This window comes from Capsella rubella, unplaced genomic scaffold (genome assembly GCF_000375325.1).
Source record: "Capsella rubella cultivar Monte Gargano unplaced genomic scaffold, Caprub1_0 scaffold_3, whole genome shotgun sequence".
NCBI classification, from domain to species: Eukaryota; Viridiplantae; Streptophyta; class Magnoliopsida; order Brassicales; family Brassicaceae; genus Capsella; species Capsella rubella.
This window is the reverse complement of record NW_006238921.1, coordinates 12,613,509-12,630,619: the sequence shown is the minus strand read 5'-3', so window position 1 is coordinate 12,630,619 and position 17,111 is coordinate 12,613,509. Positions and strand designations below refer to the sequence as shown.

At 33.4% G+C, this 17,111-nt stretch overlaps 3 protein-coding genes and 1 non-coding gene across 5 annotated transcripts; 3 read left to right on the top strand and 1 right to left on the bottom strand.

Annotated features, from left to right (window-relative positions):
- Nucleotides 1–1,666: 1,666 nt before the first annotated feature.
- Nucleotides 1,667–3,643, bottom strand: LOC17890924 (3-ketoacyl-CoA synthase 9). Its single transcript, XM_006299026.2, has one exon. The coding sequence runs from the start codon at nucleotides 3,411–3,413 to the stop codon at nucleotides 1,878–1,880; it is 1,536 nt and encodes a 511-aa protein (XP_006299088.1). The 5' UTR covers nucleotides 3,414–3,643; the 3' UTR covers nucleotides 1,667–1,877.
- A 4,773-nt stretch (nucleotides 3,644–8,416) lies between these two features.
- Nucleotides 8,417–11,420, top strand: LOC17892891. Of its 2 annotated transcripts, XM_023786322.1 has the most exons (4): nucleotides 8,417–8,726; nucleotides 8,974–10,316; nucleotides 10,365–11,096; nucleotides 11,182–11,420. In XM_023786322.1, exons 1-4 carry the CDS (start codon nucleotides 8,570–8,572, stop codon nucleotides 11,254–11,256), a joined length of 2,307 nt encoding a protein of 768 aa, XP_023642090.1. In that variant the 5' UTR covers nucleotides 8,417–8,569; the 3' UTR covers nucleotides 11,257–11,420. The 2 variants fall into 2 exon arrangements, with proteins under 2 accessions (XP_023642090.1, XP_023642089.1); XM_023786321.1 differs by having other exon boundaries at nucleotides 8,974–11,096.
- A 167-nt stretch (nucleotides 11,421–11,587) lies between these two features.
- TRNAL-UAG lies at nucleotides 11,588–11,667 on the top strand. The gene has a single exon. It is a non-coding gene; the product is annotated as a tRNA-Leu (tRNA).
- Nucleotides 11,668–12,230: 563 nt separating this feature from the next.
- On the top strand, nucleotides 12,231–13,417 carry LOC17890738 (40S ribosomal protein S14-3). Its single transcript, XM_006299263.2, has 6 exons — nucleotides 12,231–12,239; nucleotides 12,614–12,739; nucleotides 12,836–12,881; nucleotides 12,963–13,048; nucleotides 13,134–13,263; nucleotides 13,350–13,417. The coding sequence occupies exons 1-6, from the start codon at nucleotides 12,231–12,233 to the stop codon at nucleotides 13,415–13,417; spliced, it is 465 nt and encodes a 154-aa protein (XP_006299325.2).
- The last annotated feature ends 3,694 nt before the right edge of the window (nucleotides 13,418–17,111 follow it).

Sequence of the window (17,111 nt, the reverse complement as noted above, 5' to 3'; positions counted from 1 at the left end):
CCAAGTAGTGTTTCTTGGTAATGACTGGGATCATTGTTGTTTCGGCGAATGAGCTTCCGGGTATGAAAATGAACAGCATTGTAGTGTTCACTGAACCTAATATCATCTCTGAGCTAATCCTTATGTTTGACTTAGGAAAAAAAAAGGACCAGTAAGACGGTTTTGGTATGCCAAGCCTATATGATCGCGTTCGGCGAAATGAAGAATCCTTGGCGTACTATGGAATTGTGACTATGCCACATCTATGATGCATCGATCAAGTGAACTTGAATGAGTTTGTTAAACTTGTCTTCAACTGTATTACTAACTGGTTGTTGATTGCTTTGTATAAGTTCCATGAAAATTTTATTTGGAAAGTCTCAACTCATTTCACTACCCATTCATAGCATTCTTGACTATCAAGAAGAATCACATATCATTTCGCCAAACCCGGCTCATTCAACGACAATAGTCACAATTCACGTTTCGGGACTATAATATTTTATAAGTCCATGGAACAAACTCTATATTCGTAGACTACAAGACCTCTGGCCTCTTGCGAGCCACACAACCTTAAATGGGTCTTCTCTAAACATATCTCCCTTTTTTTCTGGCAGTTTCTTAGATTTTTTGTTCGAGAAAATTCCTTAAAAATTCTCCATCTAATTTTAATTTGGAAGTTTAATACCCAATGTTATTTCATTGGAAATAAAATGCATGGTTTATTAAATTTTGGTCTATTAATACATTAAGTATATATAAAAATTGTCGAATCGAATAAACCGCTTAATCGGATTGACGGAATCACTAAACCGAAGTTGACGAAATCAATAATCCCTAAACATTGGGGTTATCCAAAGATTGCATTGTCCTTTGCTATTATCCCAAATCGAATTGGGATCGATAAACCCTAATTTTAGTGTAATTCCATTAACCCCGGTTTAGTGATTCCGTCAATCCAACTATCGTTTGTTAAGCAGTTTTTTCGATTCGATAATTTTTATATACTTGATGTATTAATAGGCAACAAATTAATAAACCATGCATTTTATTTTCAATCAAATAACATTGGGTATTAAATTTCCAAATTAAAATTAGATGGGAAATTTTTAAGGAATTTTTCCTTTTTTATTCTAAACTTAACTATTTTCTAATTAAAATAAAAATATTTGTTGGCATTGCTTTTTACAAAAGTGGCTTTTTCTTCGAAAGATTTTTTGGAGCCACAAGTTTGTGTTTGTGCTGGTTATGCTTTTTATACAAAAGACCCGGCACTGATATGTTACTTTTTTATATTGCCATGCCACAACAAATCTTTTTCACATTATATATATATATATATATATATATATTTGTTTATGATAATATCTATAGAGATTTCAATGACTCTTTAAATAACCATGATTATGTTTAGCAATTCTCATACTAATTGTGTTATTAGTAGTAATGATGATAACGACCCACGAGAATTTTATGTTTGGATCGTCATGACGATCGCCAACGAGGAGATAGTGACACTCAAAACACATTTGGATCTCGATATTGCCAGCAAAGAATCGACTGTCCATTTCTTGGAAATGTCGGCTTACTATTGTAAAGATTCCTTTTGCTTGGATACAATTACAAATCAAATCCTAATAATGTATTTGAGATCAATCTAGGATCCTAGATTTGTATGATCCTCATAAAGAATCAATCTTTTTTTATATATAGATTAAGTTCAACGCAACTGTATCGTTTCGAGATGCCGTTGAACAAAAGGTGATTCTAATAATCAAGAAGCATCATATTTAACGAGTACAAGAACTGAAAGGGAACAAAGAACAATAGACAAAGGTAGTGTCTAGTAAAACTAGAACTAACCATGTTTATGACAAACTAATGGTTTAATAATTGAATCAGTAGTCGAGCTTAACTGGGTATCGGTCGATGCAGTGTTCCCACGGACTACTAACCGAAGGCTTGACATTGTGTAGAGCGACCCAAACCGCGCTGTTACACTTAAACCCACTTCCGAAAGCAATCTGCCAAACTCTGTTTCCTTTCTTCATCCTTCCTTTAGCTTCTATGTAAGCCAGTTCATACCAAATGGAGCTCGAAGAAGTGTTTCCGAACCTGTGCAGTGTCATTCTCGATGCTTCGACATGTGTCTGCGAAAGCTGCAGATTCTTCTCAAGCTCATCAATCACAGCTCTACCACCAGCATGGATACAGAAATGATCAAACGCAAGTTTGAAATCCGGGATGTAAGGCTTCAGCTTAGCATTAAACAATTTCTTGGTAACCAAAGTCATGAAAAACAGAATCTGCTCGCTTATAGGAAGAACCAAAGGACCCAAAGTAGTGATATTCGCCTTAAGCGCTTCCCCAGCTATAGCCATAAGATCTTTCGACAAAGAAACCCCGGTCTTCCCATTATCGTCTTGTTCTTGGTAAACACAATTGAAAGCCTTCTCAACAGCTCCTTTATGAGTCCTAACCGTATGAACCAGCTTATACTTAGACCGTCTACGATCCTTACCCTTATTCGACAACAAAATCGCCGAACCACCAACCCGAAACAAACAATTCGGGATCAACATCGCCTTCTTATTCCCAAAATACCAATTCTGAGTAATATTCTCAGTACTAATCACAACAGCATAAGTATTCCTATGAACTTGCAACATATCTTTCGCCAAATCGATAGCGATAACACCCGCACTACACCCCATTCCACCAAGATTGAAACTTTTAACATTCCCCCTAAGCTTATACTTGTTAACAATCATAGCAGACAAGGAAGGCGTAGGATTAAACAAACTACAATTCACCACCAACACACCAATATCCCTAGGGTTAATCTTGGTATTCTCGAAAAGCTTATCAAGTGCACCAAACATTACCTGCTCAGCTTCCTCACGCGCCGCCATCATCGTTGGCCGTGGAGGGATACAATGTAAAGCTTCAGGGAGATAAGTCTCTTCCCCTAAACCAGAACGTTCAAGAATCTTCCTCTGAAACTCTAAAGACGACTCATTGAAATCTTCAATCAGCTTAGAATGATCCATAAACTTCTGATAATTAACCTGAAGACTCTCAGGAGGAAGGTAACAAGAGTAATCAACGAGATAAACGGATCTGGGACGGCTCATGATGTAAACGGTGGAGCCAAAAACAGCTAAAGCAGAGAGGAAGATGAAAGCTACGAGATTGTATTGGAGATGAAGCCAAATCTGGTAAAGATCATCTGTTGTCAATCGAGAGATCTCTGTAACCAAAACCGCCATTAATGGAACCAAACAGAGCTTGAAGAGATGAGTAATCAGATAATGATAACCCAGCTTGACGTATTTCATGTTCACGCTTTGTAAGAAATTAGGAAGCTTTCGTCTTTCGTCCTCCGCTCGGATCTGTACCGATCCGCCATTGACGGACTCATTAGCAGCTTCCATGGTGAAAAAAAAAAAAATGCAACCTTTTTCAAAACCCGAGTGTGGAGAAGATAAAACGAGAGATTGAGAGAAATGGGTTTTTGAGAATCAGTGAAGTGACGCCATTGATGAACACGTATGGAAGAAAACAGTTGATCTGTCGAAAAGTTGTGATTTTTTTTGAGAGAGAGAGAGAAGAAGAAGAAGAAGAAGAAGAAAGAGCAAATTTTTTATTTTGGATTCTTTAAACTTTATTCTGTGTTTGTTTGTGTATAAATAGAAGCCAAAAAGGTATATTTGTTATTCACAAGTGACAGACAAAAATGTTAAAAAGGGTCAAAGGTCCAAGTAGAGGAAGTGGGGGAAATGTTAATAAATTTTGCCAACTCAATCAAATCTTTTGTGTGGGTATCAAAATCCAAAATGATTTAGAGAGAACACATTTCTCATTTCTGCATTTACTCAAAAACTTTTTTTGTGAGAGTTTGGTGGAATAGTCTATGGTTTATGTCATAGCCAATCATATATTGTTGATTTGAATGTGGTGTGCTTTTCAACCAATTCTTTTCTTTTTTTTGGGGGTTAAAAAATCAATTTTTTTTTTGGAGAAATATTAAATTATTGTCATAAATGAATTGTATGATCCATGTGAATATATCAAGGATAATTAATTTTTTTGTGTATAACTTGTTGTGTTGACAAGTATTTGTTCATTTAAAATTAGGTTTATTTTATTTTAAGGACCCAGAATAAAGTCGACATGAATGGAGAAAAAAAATTATGAAATAGAAGCATGTATTCAAAGATTTCTCATTTTTAGTTTACCAAAAAAAAAAAATATTTCTCATTTTTATGTAAATATGATTTTTTGTAGTTTGGGATTTAGATGAAATTTGAGTTCTTAGATCATTAACATCGAAAAATATAAAACATATGATTTAAATAAACAGGTTAAATGCAACTTAAAAAAAATTCGTGCAAAAATTGCAAGTTGAAATTCAATGTTATAAATTATCAATTTGAAAATCTACTTTAAAATTCATTGTTATTAAATATTAAATTTTAAAAATCTACTTTTGAAATCCGTGAGATAATCATTTTTATAACAATTCTCATAATTTGCATTACATAATAAATCTAGACATTAAAAAGTCTATTGCTAAATTGAATTTTCATTACTTTAAGAGATTTTTAATCGAAAATACATAAAACATAAATCTCATGGTTCTAAGTGAAATTTGAAAAGATTCTCTAAATTTCTCCAAAAATATCAAAATCATATAAAATCTTATCGACCAATAATTTTAAAATGCACAAATGCTCAACTTCCATCTTATAAAAACTGAAATCCCCTGTCTCAAAATCGAAACAAACTGATATGTTCATGATCACTTAATATTATTATTTGACGATTGCATTACATGAGTATCAAAGTCTCCAAAGAAGAATGTTATTCCCATCAATATGCTAAAACGATAACCATAAAACATTTTCTATTTAACCATTTCTACTAGATTAACATGGTTTCTGCTTAGACCATTTATCTTTTAGCCCACAAAACCAATAATGTATTGCTTTGTGAGCTGTGAACTTAAGGTCGACATCTATATGTAAATGTGTGGTTTTGGTGGCTATACAACTAAAGGAGATAAAGCTGGCATTTAGTTAGAGGGGTCAAGTCAAGGTAGGAAGTGGGAGATGTTAATAAATACATGGTATTGAAATGAATTGAGACAAGAAATTTACTAAATAGTTTGATGTGTCTTTTTTTGGGTGGAATAGTCTTGTTGAACAAACACTTAACTGTTTGTTGAATATGATTCTTTTAGTATCATCAAAATATGTATTAACATCCACAATTTTAAATTCCACAAAAAGAATCATAAACTTTTAAATTTGGTATTTAAATGGCGTATTGGAAATTGGAGATTTTTTTTTTTGTCATCTGAAATTTTAATAACAATCCAAAGATAGATCCAAGTTGAAATACATAAGCCGACGGACTACAAAATGTCCCCGGAGACATTGGCCCAAAAGAGGGAAATACAACTTCAAGTTACAAGGAAACATATTAGAGTGAACAAAGAAGCAAAATTCTAAAGAGGAAACAAAAATTCTAGGAGGAAATGCATTCAAGCACTAGGATTGAGCAAAGGCAAGATAGAATCATACTAAGCTTCCCTATAGAAAATGTTAACGACGACAGCTCCAATAAGAGTGGAAGACCTCACACCAAAGTCAAATCAGAAGCAGACCGACAGGGAGGAAAGCAAGAATCAAACGTGACCAGCGACACAAATACAACACATCATACCTCACCAGCCAAACGAGGAGAGGACAAGACACTAGGAACAAGGCAAGACACCTTGGAAATCGACTGGAGATAAGCCAAAGAGGATCAACAGCTCTTACACGCGGACACTCGTCGAACCAGTTTTAACCACCTATAGACTTGAAATTGTGATCTCCTCGCAAGAGAAAAGCTAAAGACCGAATCCATTGTTTCGCCCAAAACCTAACTCTAAAGAAGATAGGCTAATAGGTGGCTAAGCAACAAAAAAAAACATCTGAGAGGCGAACACCAAGAACAAACCCAGTCCACAACTCACCAACGAACAAGCAAGAGGATCAAACTAAGAGGTAGAGCTAAGATCCATAATCAAACCCCAAAAGCTGAAAGACTTCCATCGAATCAAGTCTCACGACAACTAAGAAGGCTAGAACTAGCAGATTAAAACGACACCAAACAACCTTAGAAGGCGGAGAAAAACCAGACCAAATCTAGCAAATCAAGAAGAAGCCAGACCAAGAGATCTGCTTACCCGGCTAAGAAAACGAGCGCAAGTACGACAATGGGACCAGAAGATAAACGCCCACCTAGAACCAATATTGTCTAAACCAAGGGCTTTGAAAGCATCAATTAGAGATGGGACGAGCCAAAGATTTAACCAAGCCCAAACAAAATCCTAATCCTCAACAAGATGAACCACTACCGTTGAGGAAGTAGAATCACCGCTCTCCAATAAACAACAACTACCCTATCAAAACCAACTTCTTCATTGAACTAAATCAGATCAAGCCAAACCACAGACGAGAAACAACAACTAAATACAAGAAACAACATGGCCCTCTCACGGCAGCAGCGAGGAGCGCCGACTACGGGAGAGGGAAAACGGAGATCAGAAGGTGACTTTCTCGGCGGCTAAGGCGAATACGCTTCTTTTATAGCTAAAACGATTTGAAACATCATTTATTTTCATAGCAAAAACGATTACATATTTGAGTTGTAAAAAATGTAGAAAAATTGTAAAATAACTCCTTAATTCAGTATTGAGTTATTAACTCCTTAATTCAGTATTAAGTTATTAATTATCAAATGAATTACGTGCAAAAGCTTAAAGCTTTTTTTTGGGCAAAAGCTTAAAGCTTTTTTATACAAAACTTTTGAAACACTCTTTTTATGTTTCATCCCAACGGTCAGAAAATATTGCAAAAAATTGCAACTAGCTGTTACGAGTCTCTCTCTCTCTCTCTCTCTCTCTTCCCCAATTTCAAACTCTCTCAATCTTTCGAGCTTTCTTGATCTCTTTACAAGTTCTCCAAAGAAGAATGTTATTCCCATCAATATGCTAAAACGATAACCATCAAACATTTTTCTATTTGACCATTTCTATTAGATTAACATGGTTTCTGCTTAAACCATTCATATATTAGCGCACAAAAACAATAATGTAGTTTTTGTGAGCTATGAACTTAAGGTCGACCCAGAGGTGGTGGGCTAGTGGTTCTAGTCTGGTGGAAGAGTCGCCCTGTTGGTCTAGGTCAGGGATCGATTCTCCCCAGACGCAGAATTGCTAGCTTTATCCTTTTGGCCACATGGGTATGGGCCTCTTGCTTAAGGCCCATTTGAAAAACTGGGGGGACCCTACCCGTGGGATACCCTCTCCCCAGGGATTAGTTTCGGATCCTTTCATAGGTCCGGAGATTTACCCTGAGTAATATAAAAAAAAAAAAACAAAAAAAAAACAAAAAAAAACAAAAAAAAACCAAAAAAAAAAAACTTAAGGTCGACATCTATATGTAAATGTGTGGTATTGGTGGCTATATAATTAAAGGAGATAAAGCTGGCATGTAGTTAGAGGGGTCAAGTCAAGGTAGGAAGTGGGCGAATGTTAATACATGATATTGAAATGACATGAGACAAGAAATTTACTAAACACTCTAATTTGTTTATTTGTTTGGGTGGAATAGTCTTGTTGAATAAATACTCTCGTGACAGCGTATTTGACTGTGTAGGAAAAGTGGTTTTAATATGCAGTACAGTTTAATTGCGGTATTTAGAGAAAATAAAATTGTGGGAAAAATGCGATATATGATGTTTTAGAACAGCTAGGTAAATACTACTTATGATTTTAAATGTTTCATGCCTATATGTGTTGGTTAATTCCATAAATTTAAAAAAAAAAAAAACGCTAGCAAGAACAAAATCAGGTTGACTAATAATATATGTGCATTACTGCGGTGCATGACGAAAAACGCCCCGCTTTTATGGTCACCATTCATAGCCTTTACTATTAGAATTATTTTCATTACTACACATTTTCATCAAAATATTTATAAAAATCCACAATTTTAAATTCCAAAAAAAATCATAAACTTTTAAATTTGGTATTTAAATGACGTTTTGGAAATTGGAGAATTTAAACGTCCACAATTACAAACACCTTTCTTTTCACAGCAAAAACGATCACATATTTGAGTCGTAAAATTGTAAACTTACCCATCTTTACTTGGACATAAAGTTGGCAAAATTGTGAAATAACTCCTTAATTCAGTATTAAGTTAATAACTATAAAATGAAATTACGTGTAAAAAGCTTAAAGCATATTTATTTATGAATTTTTTGAAACACTCTTTTTATATATTTCATCTCAACGGTCATAAATATTGCAAAAATTGCAACTAGCCGTCGTTTAAAATCCCTCAGATCTATCTTTCCAAAACTTGCAACTAGCCGTTACGATTCTTTCTCTCTGTCCCTCTTTTTCCCAATTTCAAACTCTCTCAATCTTTAGAGCTTTCTTGATCTCTTTACAAGTTCATTGTTTCATTGTTTCCTTTAACGAACAAACCCAAAAGATCTCAGATTTGTTAGCAAACTAAGGATTCTATCAGTCATGGCTTCTTCTCCTACCAATAAAAATTCCTCCTTTTCTCCTCCAATCCCTAACAGACCAAACCCTAAACCGAGAAACTCAGAATCCGGTGATCCTTTACGCCGGAGCTTTGGTGGCAACCCTTTTCCGGCGAATACAAAAGTCAATGTCCCCTCAGGTTAGGGTCTTTCTTAATTCCTTAAAGTTTCGATTTTTTTAGATTTGGGTTCAACTTAGTCCTCCAAAGTTTTGATTTTTAGATTAGGGTTTTACTTAAAGGTTTTTCTTTTTCAATTAATAGCTGAGTTCGTTAACTCTTAGAGTCTCTTCTGTTGGCTAAATCTTGGTTCTTGTAGATTTGTCTAAGTTCAGAATGTTTGATGTGTTGTTGTTGATTGATGTGTTGTGATGCTTGTGTTTGTTAGAGTTTTCTCGGAGGAACTCTTTTGGTGGAGAAGACAAAGAGAACGAGACCAAGGCTGTTGTAACTCCGAAAGGTTCCAAGAACTTCATGTCACCAACTATTTCAGCGGTTTCTAAGATCAATCCATCGCCAAGGAAGAGAGTGTTGTCTGATAAAAACGATATGTCTCGGTCCTTCTCTGATGTTAAAGGTCTTATCTTGGAGGGGAACAAAAGAAATCATCACCGTGCTAAGTCATGTGTTTCGTTTTCAGATGTCATACAAAACATTTGTATTGATGAAAAGAAGGATTTTGAGGAATCACATGACTTGACTGTGACTGATTTTGATGAGAAGGAAGTTTATGAGAAGGAAGGGATTACATATTCTGATCCAAGATTCAGGATCAGTCCTCGTCCTTCTGTTCCATACACATCTCCTGAATTTGCAGCTCGTGAAGTCGATACATTGTTGCCTCCTTATGATCCGAAGAAGAATTATTTGTCGCCAAGGCCTCAGTTCCTTCATTATAAGCCGAATCCAAGAATGGAGAAGCGTTTTGATGAGTGCAAGCAGCTTGAGGAACTTTTCATCTCTGAAAGCTCTTCTTCAGACACTGAATTGTCTGTAGAAGAATCTGATACATGTGAGGAACAAGTGAAGTATGGAGCTGAGGCAGTAGTGGAAAGTGAAACCGAAGATGTGGAGCAATTGGAAGCAGAGAGTGATGAAGAAATGGTTTGTGAGAGCGTTGAAGAAACAAGTCAAGTGCCAAAACAGTCTGGTTTCAGGAAATTCAAGTTCCTTGGTTGGTTTTTGGCTTTGGCCATCACGTATCTGTTGATTGCAGGGACATTTTCTCCACCAATGATATCAACATTCGACGAGTTCCATATCCCGAAAGAAATCACAGAGTTTGCAAAAGCTAATAACTTGGACAAGCTGAGTGAAAAGCTCTTGACTTTGACAGAAACATCACTTGTGTTCATGGATAAGCTGGTCTCACGTCTTGGAGGATGGAATGAGGAATTTGGTCAACTGCAATTTCATAACTTGACATATACTATGGCGGATAATACTGTTTTCCAGCCAACAAGTGTTGAAATCACTGAAGAACCACTACAAGAGAAGAGCAAAGTTGAAACTAATCTTGAAGATGTCTATGAAGAGGATGGTTCTGTCAATGCATCTGAGCTGGAGAGTGGAGGAGATGAAAAGTCAGATGACGATGCAGAAGTTAGTGAATCTGATGAACAGGCTGAGAAGAGATGGAACTCAGATGTAGAGGTGAATAAAGTTTTCGACGATGTCTTAGAGTGGAACATTGAAGAACAAAGAGAGTCTGAGGTGAGTCCTGAAGAAAAGATTGAAACAGGATCATCCGTAAAGTCCCAAGAGAGTCCTGAAGAAAAGATTGAAACAGGATCATCCGTAAAGTCCCAAGAGAAGCTGGAAGAAGCTAAATCCGAAGCTATCTACACTAACCAGCATGTTGAATCTGTTGCCATCAATCTCCACCAGCAAAATGAGAGTGAGATACTTACTAGTGAAAGTAGTGTATCAGGGGAAGGTTTTGGAGAAACTGAATCCAAAATTGATGATGTTCTTATTCATCTTGAAGTAAGTTCTTCTAACAAAGCTGATAATGATTTAGCCAAAGCTGATACTGAAAGTGGACCAGAAGAAGCTTTTGGGGAGACTACAGTAGAATCTAGTGATGATCTTCATCCTAAAGTAAGGTCTTCTAACAAAACTAACAATGTCAAGGCTATGATAGTATTGTCCTCGACGACTATGCTGGTTCTACTCGCAGCAGTAGCCTACATATTCGTTAAGAAGGTAAAACCTATGACTGCATTTGCTCCCAAACCAGTAGCTGAGACCATCAACAAGGATGTATTAGTAGAGAATCTGATGAAAGAAAAGCTTTCTTCACTGAACTTCAAGGCGGAAGAAGTTGATGACAGAATGAGCAACAGTTTCCACAAAGAACCTCAAAGCGAAAAAGACAATAAGAAGAACAACAACAGTAGCAGCAGAAGCAAGTTGAGGAGAGAATCAATGGCATCTTCAGCATCAGAATACTCTGTTGGCTCCTTTTCTTACGGAAGTTTCACAACATACGAGAAAATACCCATCAAAAGTGTGAGTACTATCAAATCACTTTTAAGTAAAAGTTTCAACAAGTTCTTGCATCGTTTTAAAACACTAACAAGTTTTATATTCACAGGGTGATAGAGAAGCAGAGATGATTACACCAGTGAGACGCTCAAGTAGGATCAGGAACAAACCATCAGGGTTATGATAAAAGAGACAAACTTTTCATTTTCATTCGTTGCACCACTCAGCAATCTTTAGTTTCTTATTGAATTAGAATGAACTGTTCCCACTTCTATAGATCTCCTGATTTGTACCAAACTTGATTCAGTCTTGAATTGATCCAATCTAATGTTCTCTTGTTTGTTGAAACACTGTCTCAATTGAACCGACCCTGTTCGTTATCTTCTTCCCCAATCCTCACTCTCTCTCTCTCTCGCATCCAATGTCATTCATAAGAAGATTTAATCGAGTTTTAAAGGTTCAATTTTTCCAAGATTCTTAATTTATATTAGTGGTTCAAGAATAGCGTACAACAGGACAGTTTGGCCGAGTGGTCTAAGGCGCCAGATTTAGGCTCTGGTCCGAAAGGGCGTGGGTTCAAATCCCACAGCTGTCAGAATTCTTTTACTAGTTTTCATTTGTTTTTAATTAAGGATTTAATACAATAATACCCCTGGATAAAAAAACCGGAACCGATCCGAAATCGAAATTTTAGATTTACTCTCTTGCGTCCTAAACTCTTCTAATCAAAAACCTGAAGCTGAACCTGATCCGAACCCAAATCCAAAAATATCTAAAATATAAATGTATATAGATAATTTAGGACCTAAATACCCGAATTATTTAGATGAATACACGAATTTATACTTGAAAATATGAATTTTTACCCGAAATTCCGGATATTTACTCAAAAATTTGGGTATTTATCCGAAAACCCAAAAATTTACCAGATATTTGGGTGAAATTTTAGGTATTTGTGTACTATCTATTATTTAAAAATTCTGTTATAGAACATAAAATATGTACTAGCGGTTATAAAAATCTAAATCGAACCCGAACCCGAGTGGACTCGAACCGAAACCAAACCGAATTTTTAGATTTACTCTATTGAATCCTAAACTCTATCCAACAAAATCCGAACCCGAAAGGTTTTTACCCGAACCCAATCCGAGTACCCTAATGGCCAAGGCTAGTGTTACCATTAAAACCTAAGTTTACTTGTATATTAATGTTACCATTAAAACCCTAATTTATGATATCTTTAAAACCCTATGTTTACTATATATTAGTGTTAACAATTAACAATCTCTGTTTTCGTTTCATCTTTATCTGCTCTCTTAGTTAAGGAGAAGATCCCTAAGCTCTACCATCTTCTTCTCTTTTTCACTTCTCATCCGTCATCTACATCATGGTAATCTCCATCGTCTCTCTACTCCATAACCAATCTTGTTTCTTCCTTTTATGAATTTCTCAAGAAGTTAGTCTGTGTTTTAGATTGTTTTTTTGCAAGTAGATACGTACGTTACACGTAACTAGTGTTTGACTCTCTGTTTATAATATAGTCGTCCAAGAAGAAGAATAGAGAACCCAAGGAAGATAACGTCACTCGTCTAGGACCAAGTGTTCGTGAAGGAGAGAACGTTTTTGGAGTTGTTCATATCTTTGCTTCCTTCAATGACACATTCATCGTAAGTGTTTCGTGAGCTCCACTCCATATAATGTAACATGTGTTCAATTTACATTTTCTAACTTGGTCTTCCTTTTTCTATGTTTGTGCTTTGTAGCATGTGACTGATCTCTCTGGAAGAGAAACTCTCGTTCGTGTTACTGGTAATTAAGTCTCATATATTTGATCTATAGTTAGTGTATGTTGAAGTTTAAATCCTTAATATTGTGATTGTGATACTGAAGGTGGAATGAAAGTAAAAGCTGATAGGGATGAGTCATGTCCTTATGCTGCTATGCTTGCAGCTCAAGATGTTGCTCAAAGATGCAAGGTTTTGTTTATATCTTATATACTTTCGACTTTTTATTTTACTTGGCTGTTGGATCCTTTGGTTTGATGTTTTCTTATATCATCAGGAGCTTGGCGTCACAGTCCTTCACGTGCAGCTCCGTGCCACTGGAGGAAACAAGACCAAGACTCCAGGTCCTGGTGCTCAGGCTGCCCTTAGAGCTCTTTCTCGTTCAGGCATGAAGATTGGTCGCATAGGTAATTATTTCTATCTCTTTTTATGTAAAGCCTAGAACTAGTTTCCATGTACTAACCACTGAACAAACTTTTCTGATGTATTGCAGAGGATGTGACTCCAATTCCGACTGATAGTACCCGGAGAAAGAATGGTAGAAGAGGAAGGCGTTTGTGATTTTTTTGTTCTCACAAAATTCTTGTTTTGGTTCTTATGCTACATTCAGCAATTCTTGATTCCTCTTGATCGTAGTAACCCTATAGCTAACTAGCTTTTTAAGTTTTTTTTTTTAAGTTCTTGTGCTATATAGTTTTTTATCTACCAAGTTGAGATAAGGATGATGTTAATTAAAAAGTTTGTTTTCTGTTGGGATTGGAGTAAAAAGTTGTTTTCTGTTGGGATATGGCACAAATGAAAAGTATATTTTGATTGTTAATTTCATTTATAATTAATAAAATTTAGCTATTTGAGATTATTTATCATACATAAAACTAAATTTTAAATTAGTGAAAACAATATTATGAAATTTTATTATTAATAATAATATATAATTTACTTCAACTTTTTAACCAAAAAAGCTTCAAATTTGTGTTAATCAATTTTATAATAGAGTTAAAAGTTTAAATGCTGGTTGAGTAAAGAAAATATATGTAACTTCACTTATAAAAATTTAAATAGAAACTAAAATTTAAAATGAGCATACAGTATATTAGATCCTAAATTATAAAGAATATGAGTCTTATCCACATTTCCTCTTTAAAAATAATTCTTTCAACAGAAATTGAATTCCCCTCTCATACATTCTCATACATATGCTCTCCCAGCTTGCTTAAAACCATACATTTTTTTTTAACTTGTAAACATAATCAGGAAAATGTGGATTTTCAAACCTCTTTGGCTGCGAGACATACACTTCATCTTGAAAAATCTGTTCCGGAAGAGACCATTTGATACAACCAAATATTTAGCACACAAACCATCTGAACTCTGAAGTAGTAAATGGATGGACTCAAGGTGAATGAAGTATGTACGAAGGTCTCATCAACATCTATTTCTCCAGCTTGTGAATACCCCTAAGTTACCAATCTAGCTTTATGATGTATAATTTAATTTTAACTAAGATATACATTTTATATAATGCAAATATTAATTCTCATATGAAAATTAGATGTTTTATCCATTGAGATAGAGTGTATAGAATTAATATTTGTTTTCTTCAGATGTAATATCAGTTTAAATTCTATTGTAAGATGGAGTGCGTAAAACTTACATCCGGTTTCTGATAAAAATTACCCAAAAAAAAGAAATTTATGTATGAACTAATTTAGTAGAAAATAATAATTTATTTTATACTGGTTATGTTTAATAATTTTGCAATCTCTTTAGAGAATTAATATAATTTATTTGACAAGAAAAAATATCGGCCAAGAATGGTGATATATAGTATTGGGAAATAGATTAGTCCTCAAATATTGTAAAATTATAAATATAGAGATAATAAAATAATAAAATAAAATAAAAAAGAAAAAGAAAAAAATAAATTTTTGTACCCAACCTTTAACATAAATAGTAATTGCCTCGACAACTTAACTGACTTATGGTAGGGATACTGGGAAAGTCAAAATAAAGTCACTTTACCTCCACACTAAATGGCATTAGATTATGATAGCTGAACGGAAACCAAAAAAAAATTATTTCTATTTATGTTACAGATGTTGAGACGAATATTGAGGATGATGACGATATAGATGATGTTTTTGTTATGAATCCGCTTATGTGCGTCGTTCAACTTATAAACCTTGAACTGAACGTATCAACAATTCTGTTGATTAAAATCTAAATAAAATCACGAGGGTTGGTAAATGAAAGCAAAATCTTACTAATACTATGGGTTTGCTCTAATAAGCCTCATATATGTGGATATGTTGTGCAATTTTTGTAACTTTTTAAAGAGGTAGTCACAAAATGTGTTTCTTTTGTGAAAAAGGTTTACGAGCCACAAATTATTTATAGAACTTTGAAATCGTATGTGTTAGTATGTGTTAGTCACAAAGAATGTAAAATAAATGGTAGTTTATTAACTTTATTTTAAAATGTCAAATATTATTTTCTCGTATTCCAAACCACTAACCTCTACTCCCTCCATTCCAAATTATAAGATTTTTAAGCCTTTTTATTTTGTTCCATTTTATAAGAATTTTCCAGATTTTCATGCATCATTAATGTTTATTTAGTATGTTACAAATATTTATTTTCTCCAATCAATTTTTCTATTGGTTAATTTTTAAAATAATACTTAATAGTATATTTTATGTAAAAATAATAAAATATTTATTATTTCTTAATTATTGTGCTTTTAGCTTAAAAATCAATAAAATGGAACAGATAAGTATTACAAATGTAATAATTCATTTTTAAAAAAGAAGCCAGTTCTATATTGGTAGAATTAATATTTACTGAAAATTTTCCTATTTTCTTACCAGCTTTATCTACACTACATACTAATGTACAAACTTTTTATAAAGTTGCAAATTGCTCACACATAAGGGATTTCTTTTGCAACTAAAGGTACTAACTAAAAAACGTCTATATATTGTCTCAATTGATGATTGTTTTGCAAATGACACTTATTTTTATTTTTTTTTGGATAATGATTGTGAATACACTACCAGATAATAAAAATTTAGAATATGAAAAATCTATACTATTAATTGGGGATCATTATTTTTCTTTGTAACCAAACAACTTGAAAAAAAATATTACAAAATATACAATTTCAAACCTATAGCCAAACACACTAAAAGACAGCAAAAAAATAAATTAAATAAATAAAAAATAAAAAACAAAAACTATCTGTATTTATGGAAATCATTTTAATTTTGTTACCATAAAAAATGGACAATTAAATTCGAAATTAAACATATTCAAACAGATTTAATATTAGTTATATATTTTAGAATATTTTTTGAAAATAATAATTTATATTTAAGAAAAACATAGATGAAAAAGTATGTTTGATTATAAAAATACATATCATAAAATGTGTGAAATATACGACATAATTAATTATATCATCAAATTTTAAAAATATAATCTTAAAAAGTAGTTAAAAATATTTGAATAAATAATCTTAATTAAATTAATAATTAAAAGTTTGTTGGCTAAAATCATGCGAAAATTATATATCACATGAAATCTCTTATTTTCACATAAAATCTTCATATTAAAAAAAGCAATCTCGAAAATATCGCACAAAAATTAAAAGAGTTTGAAATATATTGATTACATATGAGATATTTCCGTTTTTCTTTTTAAAAACCAATAATCCAATTTTTAAAAAAATTATTCAGAAATACAGAATTAATTCAATCACCCTAATAACTAGCACTTAACATAACCAATCGAAAATTAGAAAAATATTTAATTCGATTATTATTTTTCCTAACTATAATGCAATTTCAAATCTATAAACTATCCAAAAATAAAAAATAAAAGTTTAATTACATCGTAATTATTTGATCGTTATAAATTCAAGATTTCATATATTTTGGTACCTCATTAACTACTAAATTAAAACTACATGTGGATATATCAAATTAAAATAATTGTTATGTTTTATTAGCAATTTTTAAATAATAAATGGATTATATTTTTATGATTTAATTTCTACGTCTTCTAAGTAAGTTTCGAAAAGAAAAAACAATCAAGTAGTTAAGAACAAAATCCTTAACTATCTAACTGAAACCAAACTAAATGTCAAACATGTATGAATCCAAACTATAAATGATATACTATAAATATCTAAAAACATTATCCCACATACTATATAGGTACAACTGAAAGCTGACCGAAGATAGGCATAAAGTCTTAA

Excerpts from the sequence above, each read along its gene's own strand:
- LOC17890924 (XM_006299026.2), bottom strand. The coding sequence starts at position 3,413 with ATGGAAGCTGCTAATGAGTCCGTCAATGGCGGATCGGTACAGATCCGA.
- LOC17892891 (XM_023786321.1), top strand. The coding sequence starts at position 8,570 with ATGGCTTCTTCTCCTACCAATAAAAATTCCTCCTTTTCTCCTCCAATC. Across the intron at positions 8,727-8,973 it reads AAAAGTCAATGTCCCCTCAG|AGTTTTCTCGGAGGAACTCT; the intron begins GTTAGGGTCTTT and ends TGTGTTTGTTAG. Across the intron at positions 11,097-11,181 it reads AGAAAATACCCATCAAAAGT|GGTGATAGAGAAGCAGAGAT; the intron begins GTGAGTACTATC and ends TTATATTCACAG.
- LOC17890738 (XM_006299263.2), top strand. Across the intron at positions 12,740-12,835 it reads CCTTCAATGACACATTCATC|CATGTGACTGATCTCTCTGG; the intron begins GTAAGTGTTTCG and ends TGTGCTTTGTAG. Across the intron at positions 13,049-13,133 it reads ATGTTGCTCAAAGATGCAAG|GAGCTTGGCGTCACAGTCCT; the intron begins GTTTTGTTTATA and ends TTATATCATCAG.